Genomic DNA, 16944 nt, shown 5'->3' with positions numbered 1-16944 from the left:
ACAAAGCGAAACCTAACAGCATGAATAGCAGTGATGCTTCAATCCCAGCTGAGCTCTACACCTTTTATACTCTCTGAAAGGGAGAATAAAACTACAGCTGTGAGGATCCCTGCCGCAGCCTGTGATCTCTGACTTGGAGGCCGACCTCAGGCTGTCGCTCAAGAGGGTGAAACCTCGCAAGGCAACGGGCCACGAGAACTGGTAGGGTTCTTTAAACCTGTACCAACCAACTGGCGAGTGTGTTCAAAGGCATTTCAGTCTCTCACTGCTACAGGTGGAAGTGCCCGCCTGCTTCAAAAGGGCAACAATCATACCAGCACCCGAGAAGAGCAGTGTGAGCTGCCCTAATGACATCTACAGTGATGAAGTGCTTTGAGAGGTTGGTTATGGCTGGAATAAATCCAGTCTCAGCAAGGACCTGCACCCACTACAGTTTATAGAAATGCGATCTCACTGGCCCTTCATGTGACCTTGGATCACCTGGACAATACAAATACCTCTGTCAGGATACACACAAAATGCTGGTGGAACACAGCAGGCCAGGCAGCATCTATAAGGAGAAGCACTGACGACGTTTCGGGCCGAGACCCTTCGTCAGGTCTCAGCCCGAAACGTCGACGGTGCTTCTCCTTATAGATGCTCCTGGCCTGCTGTGTTCCACCAGCATTTTGTGTGTGTGTTTGAATTTCCAGCATCTGCAGATTTCCTTGTGTTACCTCTGTCAGGATGTTGTTTATTGACTACCATTCACTGTTTAACACTGTCATTCCTACAGTTCTGGTTGAAAAGACCCAGAACCCAGCCTTCTGTACCTCTCTCTGACACCAGATCCTCAACTTTCTAACCAGAAGACCACAACCTGTGAGGACTGGAAATAACACCTCCACCTCACTAACAATCAACACTGGTCACCTCAGGGAGGTGTGCATAGCCCTCTACGCTACTCTCTCTACGCCCACAACTGTGTGGCTAGGCACAGCTCAAGTGCTATCTATAAATTTGCTGAAAATACAACTATTGTTGGCCAAATTTCAGATGATGATGAGAAGGCGGACAGGAGTGAGACATATAGCTAGTTGAGTAGTGTCACAGCATCAACCTTGCACTCAATGTCAGTAAGAACAAAGAGTTGATTGTGGATTTCAGTAATGGTAACATGAGGGGACACACACCAGTCCTCATAGTGGAAAGAGTGAGCAAATTCAAACTCCTGGATGTCAATATCTCTGAGGAGCTATCCTGGACCCAACGAAGAAGGCATGTTTCATTAAGAGTTTAATGTGATATGGTACGTCACCAAACACACTTGCAAATTTCTACATGGAGTGCATTCTAGCTGGCTGTATTACTATCTGGTATGGGGGTGGGTTTAGAGGGGCTACTGCACAGGATCGAAATAAGCTGCAGAGTTGCAAACTTAGCTCCATTATGGGCACTAGACTGTAGTATCCAGGGCATCTTCAAGAAGCGATGCCTCAAAAAGGGGGCACCCATTATTAAGGACCCCCATCACCCAGGCCATGACTTGTTCTCATTGCTACCATCAGGGAGGGGGTACAGAAACCTGAAGGCACACACTCTGATTCAGGAATACCTTCTTTCCCTCCTTATCCAGTTTCTAAATGGACATTGAATCCATGAATCACTACTTATTTTATTTCTATTTTAGCACTACTTATTTAATTTAAATACATATATTTCTGTATTTCACAGTTTTTTTCTATTGTTATGCATTACAATGTACTGCTGCTGCAAAGACAACAAATTTCACAGGTGATATTACACCTTACTCTGACTCTATAAGCATTTACCCCAGTGAATCTTATTCCTACCCCCAAAGCAATACGTGGAGTCCCTTCCTCAATTTGTTGGTCCTTTCTCTCCGCATACTCTTGCTTGGAGCATGATTGGTTTCTATATCTATGCTGCTGATCACTCATCTCAACCAACCCATTATAAGCAGAACATCAGATCGAATACCAGACTTCCAGTGCTGGCTGAGCTCCAAGTAATCTCTGGTGAAGGCCAAAGCCTTCTGCTCCCACCACAAACCCAATTCCTTCCATTTCATTACCATCATCAACAGCATCTCAGTTTGAACCAGCCATGTGCCCATTTTCTCTCTTGCCTGAAGACTTTCTTCTGATCCCTACAACTGACATATGAAATTCTCATCTCGTCCAACTACAGCTCTCTGCTTCCCTTTCCCGAGGTCCCCCCACCTCCACCTTTGTTTGCCTGAAATATGCAAGCTGCCCCCCCAAAACATCCCGCACTCCTGCTTTTACTCTGGTATATTTGTATGCTAATATGCAAATGAGGCAAGTATGCAAAAAAAATTGTGTCTTGGGCATAAACAATAGTGTTGGTTAGTACTCTGCATTAAAGTACATGATGTTTTGAAATGGCTGGTGTCTCAGCGATTACCAGAGATAGACAATGTTCAGCTATCTCTGCAAAGTAAATAGCCCATCAAATCAATACACACAACAGAATCAATCAGTGACCATTATGAGATCCAGCATGATCTTACAGCCCTCCCCCCGACCTTTTTTATTCCGGTGTCTTCCCCCTTCCTTCTCAGTCCCGAAGAAGGATCTCGGTCCAAAACATTGACTACTTATTCATTTCCATATTTGCTGCCTGGTCTGCTGAGATCCTCCAGCATTTTGTGGGTGTTGCTTGAGATCGTACAGATATGGTGAATCTTGAAGTCATGTGCTGCTGAATAGATTTGTCCAGGGCTTAAATGATTAACAGATTCAGTGCACGTTCTTAGGCTTCCAGCATTTCTCATCAGAAGTGGTTGCAATATTGATGGAAATGGTAGTTAAAAATGCCTGGGGAGCTTGTCCATCACCAGAACAGTACAACTGGGGCAGGAGAGAGCAGTAGTGAAACTCAGTCGGCACAAGTACAAGCGGTGTGAATCCTTGCAACAGATGTAAACGGCAGCATTGCATTGTGCCTGTTCCTTTACAGAGGCAAAGTATTCAACGGAGCACAGGTAGTAACACATAGCTCGGCTCCAAAGCCACATCAACCCAGGCAGGGCTGTCCAAGTGACCCTGTAGAGGGAGGAATCTTGTCCAATAGTAAAACACAGAGGTAAGGACTGCATGATATCTAAACCAATTCTGACAGGGATTTACATCTCCTCAATTGGCAGAAATTGCAGAGAGCAGCAAGATTTCCAGAAAGTACAAATAAGTAAATGTGCTTTGGAAGTGATATCAATGAAGCAGTGGATCATTTCCTCCTGGTCAAGTACACTTAAGGAAGGAAATTCAGCTATCTACCTATTGCAAAAGGTACAGCTAGCCTCAAAACACAAGCGAGTCAAGGACTAGAAGATTCCCAATCTGGGCCCTACAGAGCTCTTGCTTAACGGTATTTTTCCATGGCATTAAGAAAGGTTGGGAACCCCTGTACTAGATCAAATGCAGTGCATCAGGGATTAGCAACATGCACAAACTGCTGGAGGAACCCAGCAGGCCAGGCAGCGTCTCTGGAAAGGAGAAGAGTCGACATTTTGGGCAGAGGGGAGAGAGAAAAGCACAAGCTGATAGGGGAAACCTGAAGGGGGAGGGATGAAGTAAAGAGCTGGGAAGTTGATTGGTTAAAGTGACAGAAGGCCATGGAAGAAAGAAAAGGGGGGAGGAGCACCGGGGGGAGGTGATGAGTGGACAAGGAGATAAGATGAAAAAGGGAAAAAGGGATGGGAAATGGTGAAGGGGGTGAGATGGGGGTATTACCAGATGTTCGAGAAATTGATGTTCAAGCCATCAGATTGGAGGCTATACAAACAGAATACAAGGTGTTGTTCCTCCAGCCTCACTCTGGCCGGACCAGGACAGCAGAGGAGGCCATGAATAGACATACTGGAATGGGAATGGGAAAAGGAGTGGAATTAAAATTGGTGGCTACTGGGAGATCCCACTTTTTCTGGTGGACGGAGTGCAGGAGCTCAGCGAAGCGGTCTCCCAATCAACGCTGAGTCGTACCAATGTACAGACCACATTGGGAACACCGGACACAGTAGATGACCCCAACAAACTCACAGGTGCAGAGTCACCTCACCTGGAAGGACTGTTTGGGGCAGTGAATGGTAGTGAGGGAGGTGGTATAGGGGCAGGAGGAGGTGTTCCGCTTGCAAAGATAAGTGCCAGGAGGAGATCAGTGGGGAGGACAATGGAGTCGAGTAGGGAGCGATCCCTGTGGAAAGCAGATAGTGGGGGTGGGGGGGGGGGGGAGGGAAGGAAAGATGTGCTTGCTGGTGGGATCCGTTAGAGAGGCGACACTTCACCTGCGAGTCTGTTGGGATCATATACTGTGTCCAGTGCTCCCGGTGTGGCCTCCTGTATATCAGTGAGACCGTTTCACCGAGCACCTAAGTCCGCCAGAAAAAGCAGGATCTCCTTGTGTTCACCCATTTTAATTCCACTTCCCGTTCCAACATGTCCATCCATGGCCTCCTCTACTGTTGTGATGAGGAACAACACCTTCTATTCCATCTGGTAGCCTCCAACCTGACGGCATGAACATCGATTTCTCAAACTTCCGATTACAGCTTCCACCCACCTCATCATTCCCTTTCCCTTCTCTCACCTCATCTCCTTACCGCCCATCACCTCCCTCTGGCGCTTCCCCCCCCCCCAGCCTTTTCCCATGGCCTTCTGTCCTCTTCTATCCTTCTCCAGCCCTGTATCTCTTTCGCCAATCAACCTCCCAGCTCTTTACTTCATCCCTCCCACTTCAGATTTCACCTATCACCTTATATTTCCCTCTCTCCTCCCCTAATATTTTAAATATACTCCTCAGCTGTTTTTCGGTCCTGCTGAAGGGTCTCGGCCCAAAACACCAACTGTACTCTTTCTATAGACGCTGCCTGGCCTGCTGAGTTCCTCCAGCATTTTGTGTGTCTTACTTGGATTTCCACCATCTGCAGATGTTCTCTTGTTTGGCATCAGTGTTTAGAATTGCTACATTTGTAGTTGACTACAGTCACAGCCAAAGTTACTAGGTAAAGATTAACCAAGGATTGACTGAGATCTTCACAATAAAAGAATTATTGCTGAAGCTGACAGCCTGCCACATGAGCACCCTGATATACACAGCAAAATTTTTACCTCACAAATTATGGACAATGACTTTCCGGTCACAGCCTTAGAGACAGCCTCTGAGTGACTAAAGGAACATGCTCTCAAAGGCTGGACCAGTTTGGATAAACATCCAAGACTCCCGCAATAAAGGATATCGGAAGTGAATAAGTCATCTGAAGAATAGTCATCGCCATTGTCCCTAGATGACAGAGCTCATATGAATGACAGCAGAATACTTGGCATGGTAAAACTGAAAGTCCCAACCAAAGGTTGGGTATATTGGCAAGCTATGAACTAAAATCTGGAAGATTTGTTAACAAGTACAGACCATCAGAACAAAGCCACCAAAGTCACCATTGTGGAGACAGAAGTGAGCAACACAATCATTTCAGAGAATACTTCTTGATTCTCATCAAAAAGACAACAATTTCCTAGTCCTGGTATACTCTCTTTCTAAATGGACTGCAGTTAGATGTGAGATTACGCAGGTCACCATAAAACACAAACAATGAAGCAAAACCGATCATTTATTTTTATATAGTTCTTTTTACATCTTAATGCTTATAATTTTTTAAATTTATAAAACAAAATTTATAACCCTTGTAATGACTGGTTGAACAGGCCTCTGCTCATATCTGATTTGTTTGAAAGCAGTGAGATAAGAATTTTTTGATACAATCATTAACTCCTCCATTCCCGTCAGTCACAGATTTTGCAGCTGAAAAATCTGCACGCGTACTTAAGGGTTAAAGAAGGATTTCCCAAAGGTGTTCAAGTTTGACACAAGTCATTCTTTGGTTAACTAGTTCAAGTATCGGGTGATGCTATATTGCAGCTCCACATAGCTGTTGACACGCGACAGGTTTTAAATGCATTTCAATATGATGCAGCCTAGTTGGAGGAGAGTACAGATTGCTGTCGGTAGTAAGCGGCAAAGAACTGTGTGAGGCTTCTAATAAGGGTAGAATACATAATGTGAATAATAATAGAAAGTATTGAGAAACAAAGAAACATCAGTGAAAAAGTCCAAAAATCCTTCAAAGTATCATCACAATTAGATACAGCAATGAAGGTGGCAATTTCAAGTTCCTGGCTGTCAAGATCTCTGAGGATCTATCCTGGGCCCAAAACAAGCTGCAAAAAGTTGTGAACTTTGTCAGCTTATCATGGGCACTAGCCTCTGTAGCGTCAAGGAATCCAAGACATCTTCAAGGAGCGATGCTTTAAAAAGGCAGCATCCCCCGAGATACACTCTCCTCTCATTGCTGTCATCAGGGAGGAGGCACAGAAGCCTGAAGGCACACACTCAACGATTCAGGATTAGCTTCTTCCCCTCTGCCATCAGATTTCTGAATGGACATTGAGCCCATGAACACTATCTCACTATTCTTTGCACTATTTATTGAATTTAACCATTATATATTTTCTGTAATTCACTGTTTTCTTTATGTATTGCAATACATAGCATATTGCTACATAACAGCAAATTTCACGACATATGCCGGTGATATTAAATCTGCTTCTGAAATTGGATGCCTGCCTTCATTCGCAAAGGTATGGAGTATAAGAGTTGTGAGGTCTTGATACAACTTTATAAAACATTAATTAGGACCCAGCTGGAATACCGTATGGGGAGGATGGGTTTGCACTGCAGAAGATTCACCAGGACGCTGCCTGTGGCCTCTTCTAGTTATGAGCAAAGACCGGATAGGCTGGGCTTGCTTTCCTTGGAGCAAAGGAAGCTACGTACTACCTGCAGAGGAATGCATAGCTGAGAGGCATCAACAGTCTGGAGAGTGAGAACATTTCCCCCGCTATGAGCCTTCTTTTTAAAGTATTCTTCCGTAGTTCTAGATTCTCACACAAATGAAAAAGAATTCTCTATATCCACCAAAATAAGTTCCCTCATGTTCAGAAGGCATAGGTGAGAAATAAGAGGTTCAGAAGGGACCGGGGGAGAATTTTTTTTCCTACACAGGCTATGGTTGCATCCAGAGCACATTTCCTAAAATAGCAATGAGGTAAAAACTCTCACCACTTTTAAACAACATCTGGATGAGTATGTTATTCGCCAAGGCACAGTAGGCTAAGGGGGAAGTCCTGGTAAATGGGATTAGTTCAGAGAGATGCTCAATGGTTAACATGAACACAGAGTCAAAGGCCTGTTTCTGTGATTTATTTCTTTTCAAACGCTCAGTTTCTACCATCCTTTAGGGCTCCAAAGACACTACACTCAGAAAGAAAAAAAAATCACTTCATCTCTCTTAAATACAATGACTTTTTTTTAATACAATAAATTCTGGTTATTTGGGATACATGGGGACTAATGCATTTTGGTCCAATTAGCCAAAGTTTCATGGAAATATTAAAATGGTAAACAAGACAAACTGAGTAATAAATTACGTATTTAAACGAAATACAGAATAAATTAGAACACTAGTACCAGAAAACTGTCAGTTCCTAACAGAGGAATTCATTCAGAGTGCACTGACATTCTTTTGATTGACTGTAAATGAATAAAATCAGTGCAGCTAGTGGACTGCCTTCAAACAGTGCTTTCAATATTGCATTCTCCAAATCTTCATCCTCATTGCAACATTCAAGATAAGTCAATATCTTGAAGCTGGTTCCTAACTTGTTGAAGTAGTGAAATTATTTCATCGTCACTCCTAGATGTTTCTGGCATCTCCAGGCCTGAATGCTTCAAACCACAGTGAGCAAAACAGTTCTGAATTGCCTGTTTATTACTTGCCAATTACCAGTGACAATAATCACTGCTTTTTGAAAACAAACACCTAAGCGACACTATTTAAAAATTGTTCAATCTAAGCACGGTGTAGTGTCAAATGGCCACACGACTGATGCTAGTTCAGGCATGGGCAAACTACGGCCCGCGGGCCATATGCGGCCCATTAAGCTTTTTAATCCGGCCCGCAGAACTTGATGAAATTATATTAATAAACCTTGTTAACGTTTTTCCCCGCAATTCTGGCGTTTTCCCAATAGATGACGCACTCTATATACATTTGTGGCGACCCACTTCCTGGCACATCCGAACCGGCTCACAATTAGCCAGCGTTCTGGCTAAGGAAGATAGCCTGCGGGGATTTGCGAGCACAGAGCTTTGGAGCCTCTGCGCCACGGGGGGCAGTTTGAGGGAGGCTTAAAAGTGAGGCAGTGGATTACGAATAAAGTTTTTTTCTTCAACTGCAGTTACCGACTCCATGTCGTAATTTTAGCACTGCATGTAGCACACCGCTACACATTGACCTATGTTGAGGTGCGCTTTACTCTTTGTTCGGCTCGACCTATTTGTGTGAACAGGCCTTCAGTGTCATGAATATCAACAAAGCCAGCCACAGATCCAAGTTAACTGACCAACACCTCAGATCCATCCTGAGAATCGCCACAACAAAACTAAATCTTTGATGCGCTGGCTAAAAAGGGAGACCAACAACACTGTTCCCACTGAAATTAAAAATAAGTCTCTTCGTTGTGTTATGTAAAAAATGCATTTGAAAATTTTTTTTCAATAAGCCTTACATGTTACATGTCATTTCTGTTAAGTGATGGACATGAGTAGTGCGCAGGTGCACGTACGTTCTCAAAATAAAAAATGCGCTCCAGATCAAATAACGCACTCCGCATACTGGCGCGCTGTCACTGTTCTGTCCTTGTGCTGGTCGTTGTTGAGTTTTGGCACAGGGGACAATTGAATAAGAAGGAGCAGGACAAGTAGACCTGCATCTCCTACCATTTTTGAAATAAAGACAGGCAGGAGGAGAGTGATGATGATAATATCTTTAAGGATAACAGAATTTTCAGTGCTTTAAAATAATAACTGTTACTATTAAAAAAGCTGTATTTTATTCATTTAATTTTCAGTGTTTTAAAAGTCATTTCAATAAATAGCTAAATACCATGGGACTTCAAAGACAGATATTTTGTTGTATTGCATCTGTTCATTTTCAATTGAAATTAAAGCACATGTTTTCTACATATCCCATGATATTTTATTTTCTCTTATGAGGTGTATTACCAAAACACTCCGTCCATCTGCTCCTGGACCGGCCCCCTTGTCAAATTTTAGAACCCTTTGTGGCCCACAAGTCAAAAAGTTTGCCCACCCCTGTGCTAGTTAGTAACTGTTTGACAACCACCAGCTGCCCCAGTAAAGTAGCATGGCGTCCCACATAAACACTGGGATTCCTGGCTATTTTCTCAATTTGTTTTTGTTCTTTAGGAGTTGCCTCAAAAAAGTGACGGCCCCAATGACTCAAGGCCCAATTAACCACAATCTATACAGAAAAAGGAAAAGCAGTTACCCCTAGTCTAGATTCTCCCTCGAGGCAAGACATTGTCTCCACATCCACCAAGGGAAATGACATCACTTCCTATCACCAGGAACATTTTGGTAAGGTGCATGATAACAGATTTATTCAAAAGGTGGATATAGAACCACTAATGAGAAAGAGCAGTGTCATGTGTACATCAGATCTCAGAGCAATGACAAAGCAAGAGAATCTGGCTGAAATTTCTCTCTGCATTTACATGGAACAGCTTTTCTAAGAGACAGTAGAGTGACATCTTTGTTAACAAATACAATAAACAAATCATGCATGAAATACATGTTTACTACTGTTATGCTGCGATGTGGTACACAAAATTATGATGATGACAGTTATTACTTTCAGCATAAACCTGCCTCACAGACCTCCTCCAAACGGACTTCAGTACAGCTAATACACCCCAGGGTAGGGGTTTAAAACATTTGGATATAGATTTAAGGCGAGAGGGAAAGATTTAAGAAAACTTCTCCACACAGACAGTGGTGGGTACCTGGAATAAATTTTCAGTAGAAGTGTTAAAGGTGGGTAGAATTACGAAGTTTAAGAAGACATTCAGAGGTACATGAAAGATTTAGAGGGATGTTGGCCAAAGGACCTGTTTCCACTTTATATAAATCTACAGCAATTCTATATATCGAGCTCTTAGACCACTCTTCTGGACATTTTCTCATTAGCTCTACAACTCTGGGCCCATTTTTCAGTTAAATTTTCCAACAACACTACATTGATTGGTCTTACCTCAAACAATAATGAGGTGGCCTACGGGGAAGAAGTCATCTCTCCGACACGGTGTGTCAAGAAAACAACCTCTCCCTCAATGTCGCTAAAACAAAGGAGCAGGTTGTGGATTACAGGAGGAATGAAGACAGGCTAACCCCTATTGACACCAATGGACCTGGGGTTGAGAGGGTAAATAGCTTTAAGTTTCTCAGTATCCACGTCACTAAGGACCTCATGTGGTCTGTACACACCAGCTGTGTGGTGGAAAAGGCACAACAGTACCTCTTCCACCTCAGACAATTGAGGAAGTTTGCTATGGGCCTCCAAATCCTAAGAACTTTCTACAGGGGCACAATTGAGATCATCCTGACTGGCTGCATCACTGCCTGGTATGAGAACTGTACCTCCCTCAATTGCAGGACTCTGCAGAGAGTGATGCAGACACCCCTGCGCATCTGTAATTGCGAATTTCCCATGATTCAGTACATTTACAATGACAGGTATGTAAAGAGGGCCTGTAGGATCATTGGGGACCTCAGTCACCCAACCACAATCTATTCCAGCTGCTACCATCCGGGAAGCGGTACCACAGCATAAAAGCCAGGACCAACAGGCTCCGGGACAGCTTCTTCCACCAGGCCATCAGACTGATGAACTCGCACTGACTTGAGTGTACTCTATATTACATTGACTGTTCTATTTATTATAAAGGACTATGAATGCACATGGCACATTTAAATGGAGACGTAACAAAGATTTTTACTCATGCATGTGAACAATGTAATAAATAAAGTCAATTAAATATATAGGTGAAGCTTTATGGATAATTTTTCCAAATGGACAACGACATTCAGACGCAACTTGCCTTTGCCTTTTTTTTAAAAAAAAAGGTCCTAAACCCTTCATCTACTGCCTATCTTTCCTACTTAACCTTTCAAAGACTCAGAGAACCCACAAGAAACAGAGCAAAGCATGCGTGCACAGTTCTGGAAGAGACCAACAGTAAAAGGAGATTACCAAAACCATCACAGCATGAATTGGCCTTTCAAAAAGTGTGCATTATCTGTTGTTTGGCTTTCATTCTCAATAAATGCTGACCCGACAAGTTTACCATCTATGGTAATCAGGAAAACTCCCTGAAAACTTGTCAACACAATCTTAGAATCTTTTCAAAAGGCCAGTCATGTCAAAGTTGAAAAGTATAAGAAGTCATTGTTGAAGAAGAAACCATCAGCTGCAAATTAATTTCCTCAGGGTTTCTTCAAAGGACAAAGAAGTTACAAAAATAAACCCTCTTTATAACGCTATAGCGTAAGCCAAGATATTATGAACAATTACTACACTTCCACCAAACAGCACCTTGAGTGCAAGCTGGATGAGGCTGCAATCCCTCATCTGGAAAGGTTCAGGTTGAACTAGGGAAAACTTAGCAGCACACAGATCAAGAACTTTTCAACCTGGAGATTTAAAAGAGGACTTAAAATCTCATGTTTATAATGGACGTTCTAAAATGCATTAGATTTTAAAATAGCTTTGTCCAAACTCACTGTTGATTCAGTCACTCACTTTTATTTGAATGCATCTTTGACTCACTGAGCAACACCTGCACTGCGATTATTCCGAACACTGGTGTCCAGCAAGTTGCATATTCAGCCCTCTACTCTGCTCCCTGTGCACTCATGACTGCGTGACCTGATTCTCCATCTCCAAGTTTACAGATAATACCACGGGGCTGTACCTCAAATAATGATGAGTCGGAGAACAGGAAGGAGATAAGAGCCTTGTATATGGTGTCGTGACAACGCATTTTCCCTCAATGTCAGCAAAACAAGAGAGCTGGTCATTGACTTCAGGAAGGGGGTGATGCTCATGTTCCACTGTTTATCAATGGTGTTAGGTTGAGACCTAATTGCCTGTCCTGGTCCAACCACAAGGACTTCACAGCCAAAGTGGTTCACCAATGTCTCTACTTGCTCAGGAGGTTGAAGGTCCTTACCAATTTGTAATCAATGCACCATAGAAAGCATCCTATCTGGATGTGCCATGGTTTAATATGGCAACTGCTTTGCAAGTGACCACAAGTAACTCCATAGTTATGGACACATCACAGAAACCAGCCTGTCCATATTTCTCACTGCATCAGTAATGCAGACAGCACAATCAAAGACCCCATCCACCCTAGACATTCTCCTTTTCCATCAGGCAAAAGATACAGAAGCCTGAAAGAGTGTACATTCAGGCTCAAAATAGCTTCTGTTATAAGAATATTATACAGTTCCACCGAAGGATAAATTGGAACTCTTGACCTCAATCTACGTCATTATGATCCTGCATTTTGTTTACCTACACTGCACCTCTCTGTAGCTGTTACACTTTATTCTGTATTGCTATTGTTCTACCTCAATGCACTGAGCAATGATCTACTCTGTATGAACAGTGTGCAAGACAAGATTTTCACAGTACACGATGATAGAACTCCAATTCACAACAGATTTGAACTGCGATTATTCCTTATTTCACAACTGCTCAGTTTATCGTTTTCTGCTGTTAAGCCACAAACTTGTTTCCCCTATAACAAAGAGTGAGCCATCCTCTATGCACATCACTGAGCCTTTTCCCAATTCATAAAAATCCATTCAACAAAACATTTTCCCCACAAGACACCAATTTCATAAACCTAGGGATTGATGCAATCAGTCAAGCTAACTTTTGCTCATCCAGTTCAAACGCCATCATATACAGGGACTCACATTCCACTTGTTCTCCCTAATCAACATCACTCTAGGAAAACAGACCAAGCAACATCCAGATAATGACATTACCTTCCAAACGCAACAGACATCTTTAGTCAGTGAGACAGTGCAATGTCCCAGCAGTGCAGTAACTTCAATGACCCAACCAGGACTCGCTCGCCTCTAGCTGTCTTTGCCTATAGCATCTTTTACATTTATCCAGTGTAGGATAAATATAATCTATTATTAATTTGCAGCTGGAAAGTGAATTTGGGGTGGAATCTAGAAGCATGACACACCTCAGGAAATTATCCATCTAAAGCTGAGACAATTAAATGACTGATGGCAACATGAACAGCACTATTTTTAGTTCATAGATGCTGCTGATCTCTTTACAATTCCTCTACAAACCACCCCAAGCCTAAAATTACCCGCTGTTAGAAAGTCTGAGCAGTAACTAATCCCTCATTGAAGGATACTCTTGCAAGCTGTTTCATTGTTACACATTCCACTCTTATCAGGGGTTGGCTCTGGTTCTCCTTTCCCTCACATCACGTGCACAGCCTCCGGCATGTCCCCAGGGCTGCTCGCAAAGTGAGACAGCCTCACCTTTGCAGATAACTTTATTTCTCAACAACAGCCGTCCAAACAACGAAAGGGGCAGGTGAGACGTCAGCGTGAAGGTTTTGCAGGCCTTTCTGGAGAGGCGGCGGCGAGGCCGGCTGCGACATGGGTTCAGTCCTGGCATCTGGTGCTGTCTGTGTGGAGTTTACATGCTCCTTGCAGGAGTATGAGGATCCTCATTACTCCAGAATCCCTACTTCCTAAAGAATGTGCAGATTGGTAGGTTAATTGGCCAGTGCAAATCATCACTTGCCCATAGATACATGAGAGAATCTGACACAACATTGATGGGGGGGGGAAGGATAAAAATTAAGATGTGTGTACAATTGGCAGACAGCAAGGACTTGGTGGGTCAACAAGTCTGCTTTGTTGCTGTGTGATCCTCTGATTCCATGATTGAGGTTATTTGCCACAAACAAGCAGCCAAATGCACTACCTAGCTAGTTGTGTACACAATGTATATGTCGTATGCTTTGCATACAGCCAGTGTAACAAAATTCAGGTCAGATAAATGCTCACAAGATTTTGTCACTATTAAGATGCTTTCCCCACCACCCAATGTCATGCTGCCAATTAACTCCCAAATTGGGAGCAAACAGGGACCTGGAGAATCTCTTCATCCTAAAGCAACAGGCAGCTGCACATTGAACATTGAACATAACTGGAAAATCTAACATTCAGTATTTATAATGATCCAGACAGCATCCCAAGACAGCGTCAGTTTATTCCTGCATGGGTTTTTAAAAGTATACATTTCAAGTTAATTGTACAAACGGTAACACATTCAATTATGTGTTACACCCCATTAATTAAACTGCAGAAAATTCTACGTTTCTGTCAATCCAACACAAAAGAATGTTGCCTAGGCAATAAACCTGACAAAGTGAATTATAATCACCGTTTCAGTAGGAATTCTGCCTTGAGAAAGAACTTTATACCAAGTCCCCAACTTTGTGAGCATTACCCCATACTGGACTAACACTCAACTGGACTGCATTTTATAGTACAGTCTATGCAATGACCTAAGGGACAGCGTCATAACACTGACTTAAGCTCAGTACAGTCGTCTGTACTGAGAGAGTCACGAGAGAGTCAGAGAATGGCAGCACAGAAACAGACCCTTTCGCCCATCCAGTCCATGCCAGACTGTTAATCTGCCTGGACCATAGCTTCCCACGGATTTATCCAAATTTCTCTTAAATGGCAAGACCAAACTCACACACACCACTTCGACTAACAGCTTGTTCCACACCCTCGCCATTCTCTGAGTCAAGGAGCTCCCCCCTTAAACATTTACCCTTTTGCCCTCAACCTGTGACCCGGGTTCTGGTCTCAGAACTTCCTTCAGAAGAGCAAATGGATGACAGAAGTGCAGAGGTCAGAGATGGTGAAGCCCTCTCAGGCAGGTGGAGAAAAGGCATGCCCTAACAGAAGTCGGAGCTCACAGCTATCCTGTCACCAACTGCAGGGCCAATGAGAGAATCACGCATCAGCTAGGCTTAACTTTGCAATGACATCTCGCGCCAGCAAATCAAGCATAAATTGAGTTAATTGGATGATTGGTAGCACATTCAATGATATATTAGCACCCAATTAATTAAACCTCTGAAAAATACAAGTTAGGACTAGCTTTCCACCCTGTTCCTCAGCAGCCAGCACTGTAAGGGGTGCTTGGCTTTACCCTAATTCCATCTACTCACACAATTTGCTCCCAGCTTATAGCCTGTAAAAGTATTTAAGGTCACAGGAGAAAAAAGGGTTACCATACCTGCAGTCAGTCACAGACACAAATAACCACCCAATGAAGCAGTTTCTCACCACTGTAGTACTCGTTTCTGCATCGAATGCATTGTCTTTCTGAAGCACAACACCCAGCACACTGCCCACGCATAACACGAAGGCCAGCTCTGGAGTGCAGATACCCTGCACTTCTCAGCTTAACGGCGTACGTCCGAATTTCTGGTCAGCCTCCGTCCAGTCCTCTATATGCATATACAATTGTCAATGGTACTTAACGTGAATACACTTCGAGGACAATGTACCTCGTGTGTGGACACGCTCATGGTTATTTGCAAGTGTGTTCCCGCAGTGAGTATGCTAACTACAGGTTAATGTCAGTGTGAACACAGACGGCATAAAAAGCAAGCAGCAAACGTGGCTGTAGTTATGACACTATTATCAGCCTGTGTGGAAAGGTGTGTGTGCAAGGCATGAGATGACAGGCATGCATGCGTGTAAAAGAAAATGAGAGGGGCAAATTTGGTGTACGTGCGCGAGGGATGGTCATCTATTCCATTCCTTCATTTAACGATGGGTTGGGGTTCCAACATCGTTCCTCGTTTGCCTCGAACCCCGGATCACTGGAGTGAATGGTAAGGTACAGGAGGGCAGGGCAAGTGGCAGCGAGGTGGGGGCAGAGAGGAGGAGGCGCGTCCTGCGAACAAGTCTCCAACACCCCCCTTCTCCTCTTACCCGTCCTAAATTCAAGTCAACCCTTCACTGTCGCTGACTCACCTCCTCCCGAAAAACTTCAGGCCGCCGAAGGGTCTGGTCTGGTGGTGATGGGGATGGTGAGCGGACGCCGCAGTCCCGTCGTTCTCACAGGACGTGGGCACATCCGAGGACGAGGATCCGGACGTGGTGGATTCTTCCAGCTCCGGCGGTGGCTCTTCCCCCCCTTCGTCCATCACTTTTGGTCCTTGGTCACAATATTTTCTGAGAGTTTGTGTGTCTGTGGGCGACTTTCGGCAGTGCGCACACAAGTCACCTCTTCATCCAGAGAGCGGGCAGCGAAAGCCCGGGGCTCCGACGCGAACCGTGGAGCGCAGACAACGGCCGGCAAGGCTCGCTGGGCCGGCTCATTTGGGGGAAGGCGTCCGGACCCCTCGCATCAGGACAAAACAGCGGCAACAAACAAACACACACGCTCCCTGGTCGCTGCCTCCGTTCGGACAGGGGCTCGTACCCGGAAGTGTGTGCGGCTGGTCGCCGCTGCCGCGCGGAGACAGGGGGGATCAGAGCCCGGGGCAAGGGGAGGGGAGGGGAGGGTCGCCCCCGGCCGAGCCTGTGCCTCAGCCCCTGCGCATGAATGGCTGGGCTGCCCGCTTCTGTCCCGCGGCTGCCGCGACACGCCAGTCGGATGCTACACGGCCAGAACAGGAAGTTTCATTGCCTGCAGAGAGAAGAGCGCCAGGACCCTGATAGTTGCCTGCTGATCTGCCTCCTGCAGAATGAATGAAACTTCGGGGGCTCCGGCCAAGTGTCAAGTGCCGCCCTCTACCGTCCGGGCACTGCACCCCTGCCCGGCCGATGCCCCCGTCTCTGTGTCTCGACCAACCCTGGACAGCCGCCAGGTTCGGCTTAAAGTGTAACCCGCTTTGATACATGTCAACAGTTTCAATTGATTTACTATATATT

At 44.4% G+C, this 16944-nt stretch overlaps 1 protein-coding gene across 2 annotated transcripts in view; it reads right to left on the bottom strand.

Annotated features, from left to right (window-relative positions):
• The window catches only part of dgkza (diacylglycerol kinase, zeta a), a 473329-nt gene extending 456592 nt beyond the window's left edge, over positions 1 to 16737 (bottom strand). Inside the window, exon 1 of one of the 2 annotated variants that reach the window (XM_059975478.1) lies at positions 16042 to 16737. In XM_059975478.1, coding sequence (XP_059831461.1) covers positions 16042 to 16214 — 173 coding nt within the window. In that variant the 5' untranslated portion in view covers positions 16215 to 16737. The remainder of the gene's footprint in view (positions 1 to 16041) is intronic. The other variant, XM_059975480.1, reaches the window with a different exon arrangement.
• Positions 16738 to 16944: the final 207 nt, after the last annotated feature.

Source organism: Hypanus sabinus, chromosome 7 (genome assembly GCF_030144855.1).
Source record: "Hypanus sabinus isolate sHypSab1 chromosome 7, sHypSab1.hap1, whole genome shotgun sequence".
NCBI classification, from domain to species: Eukaryota; Metazoa; Chordata; class Chondrichthyes; order Myliobatiformes; family Dasyatidae; genus Hypanus; species Hypanus sabinus.
This window is presented reverse-complemented; position numbering and strand designations above follow the sequence as displayed.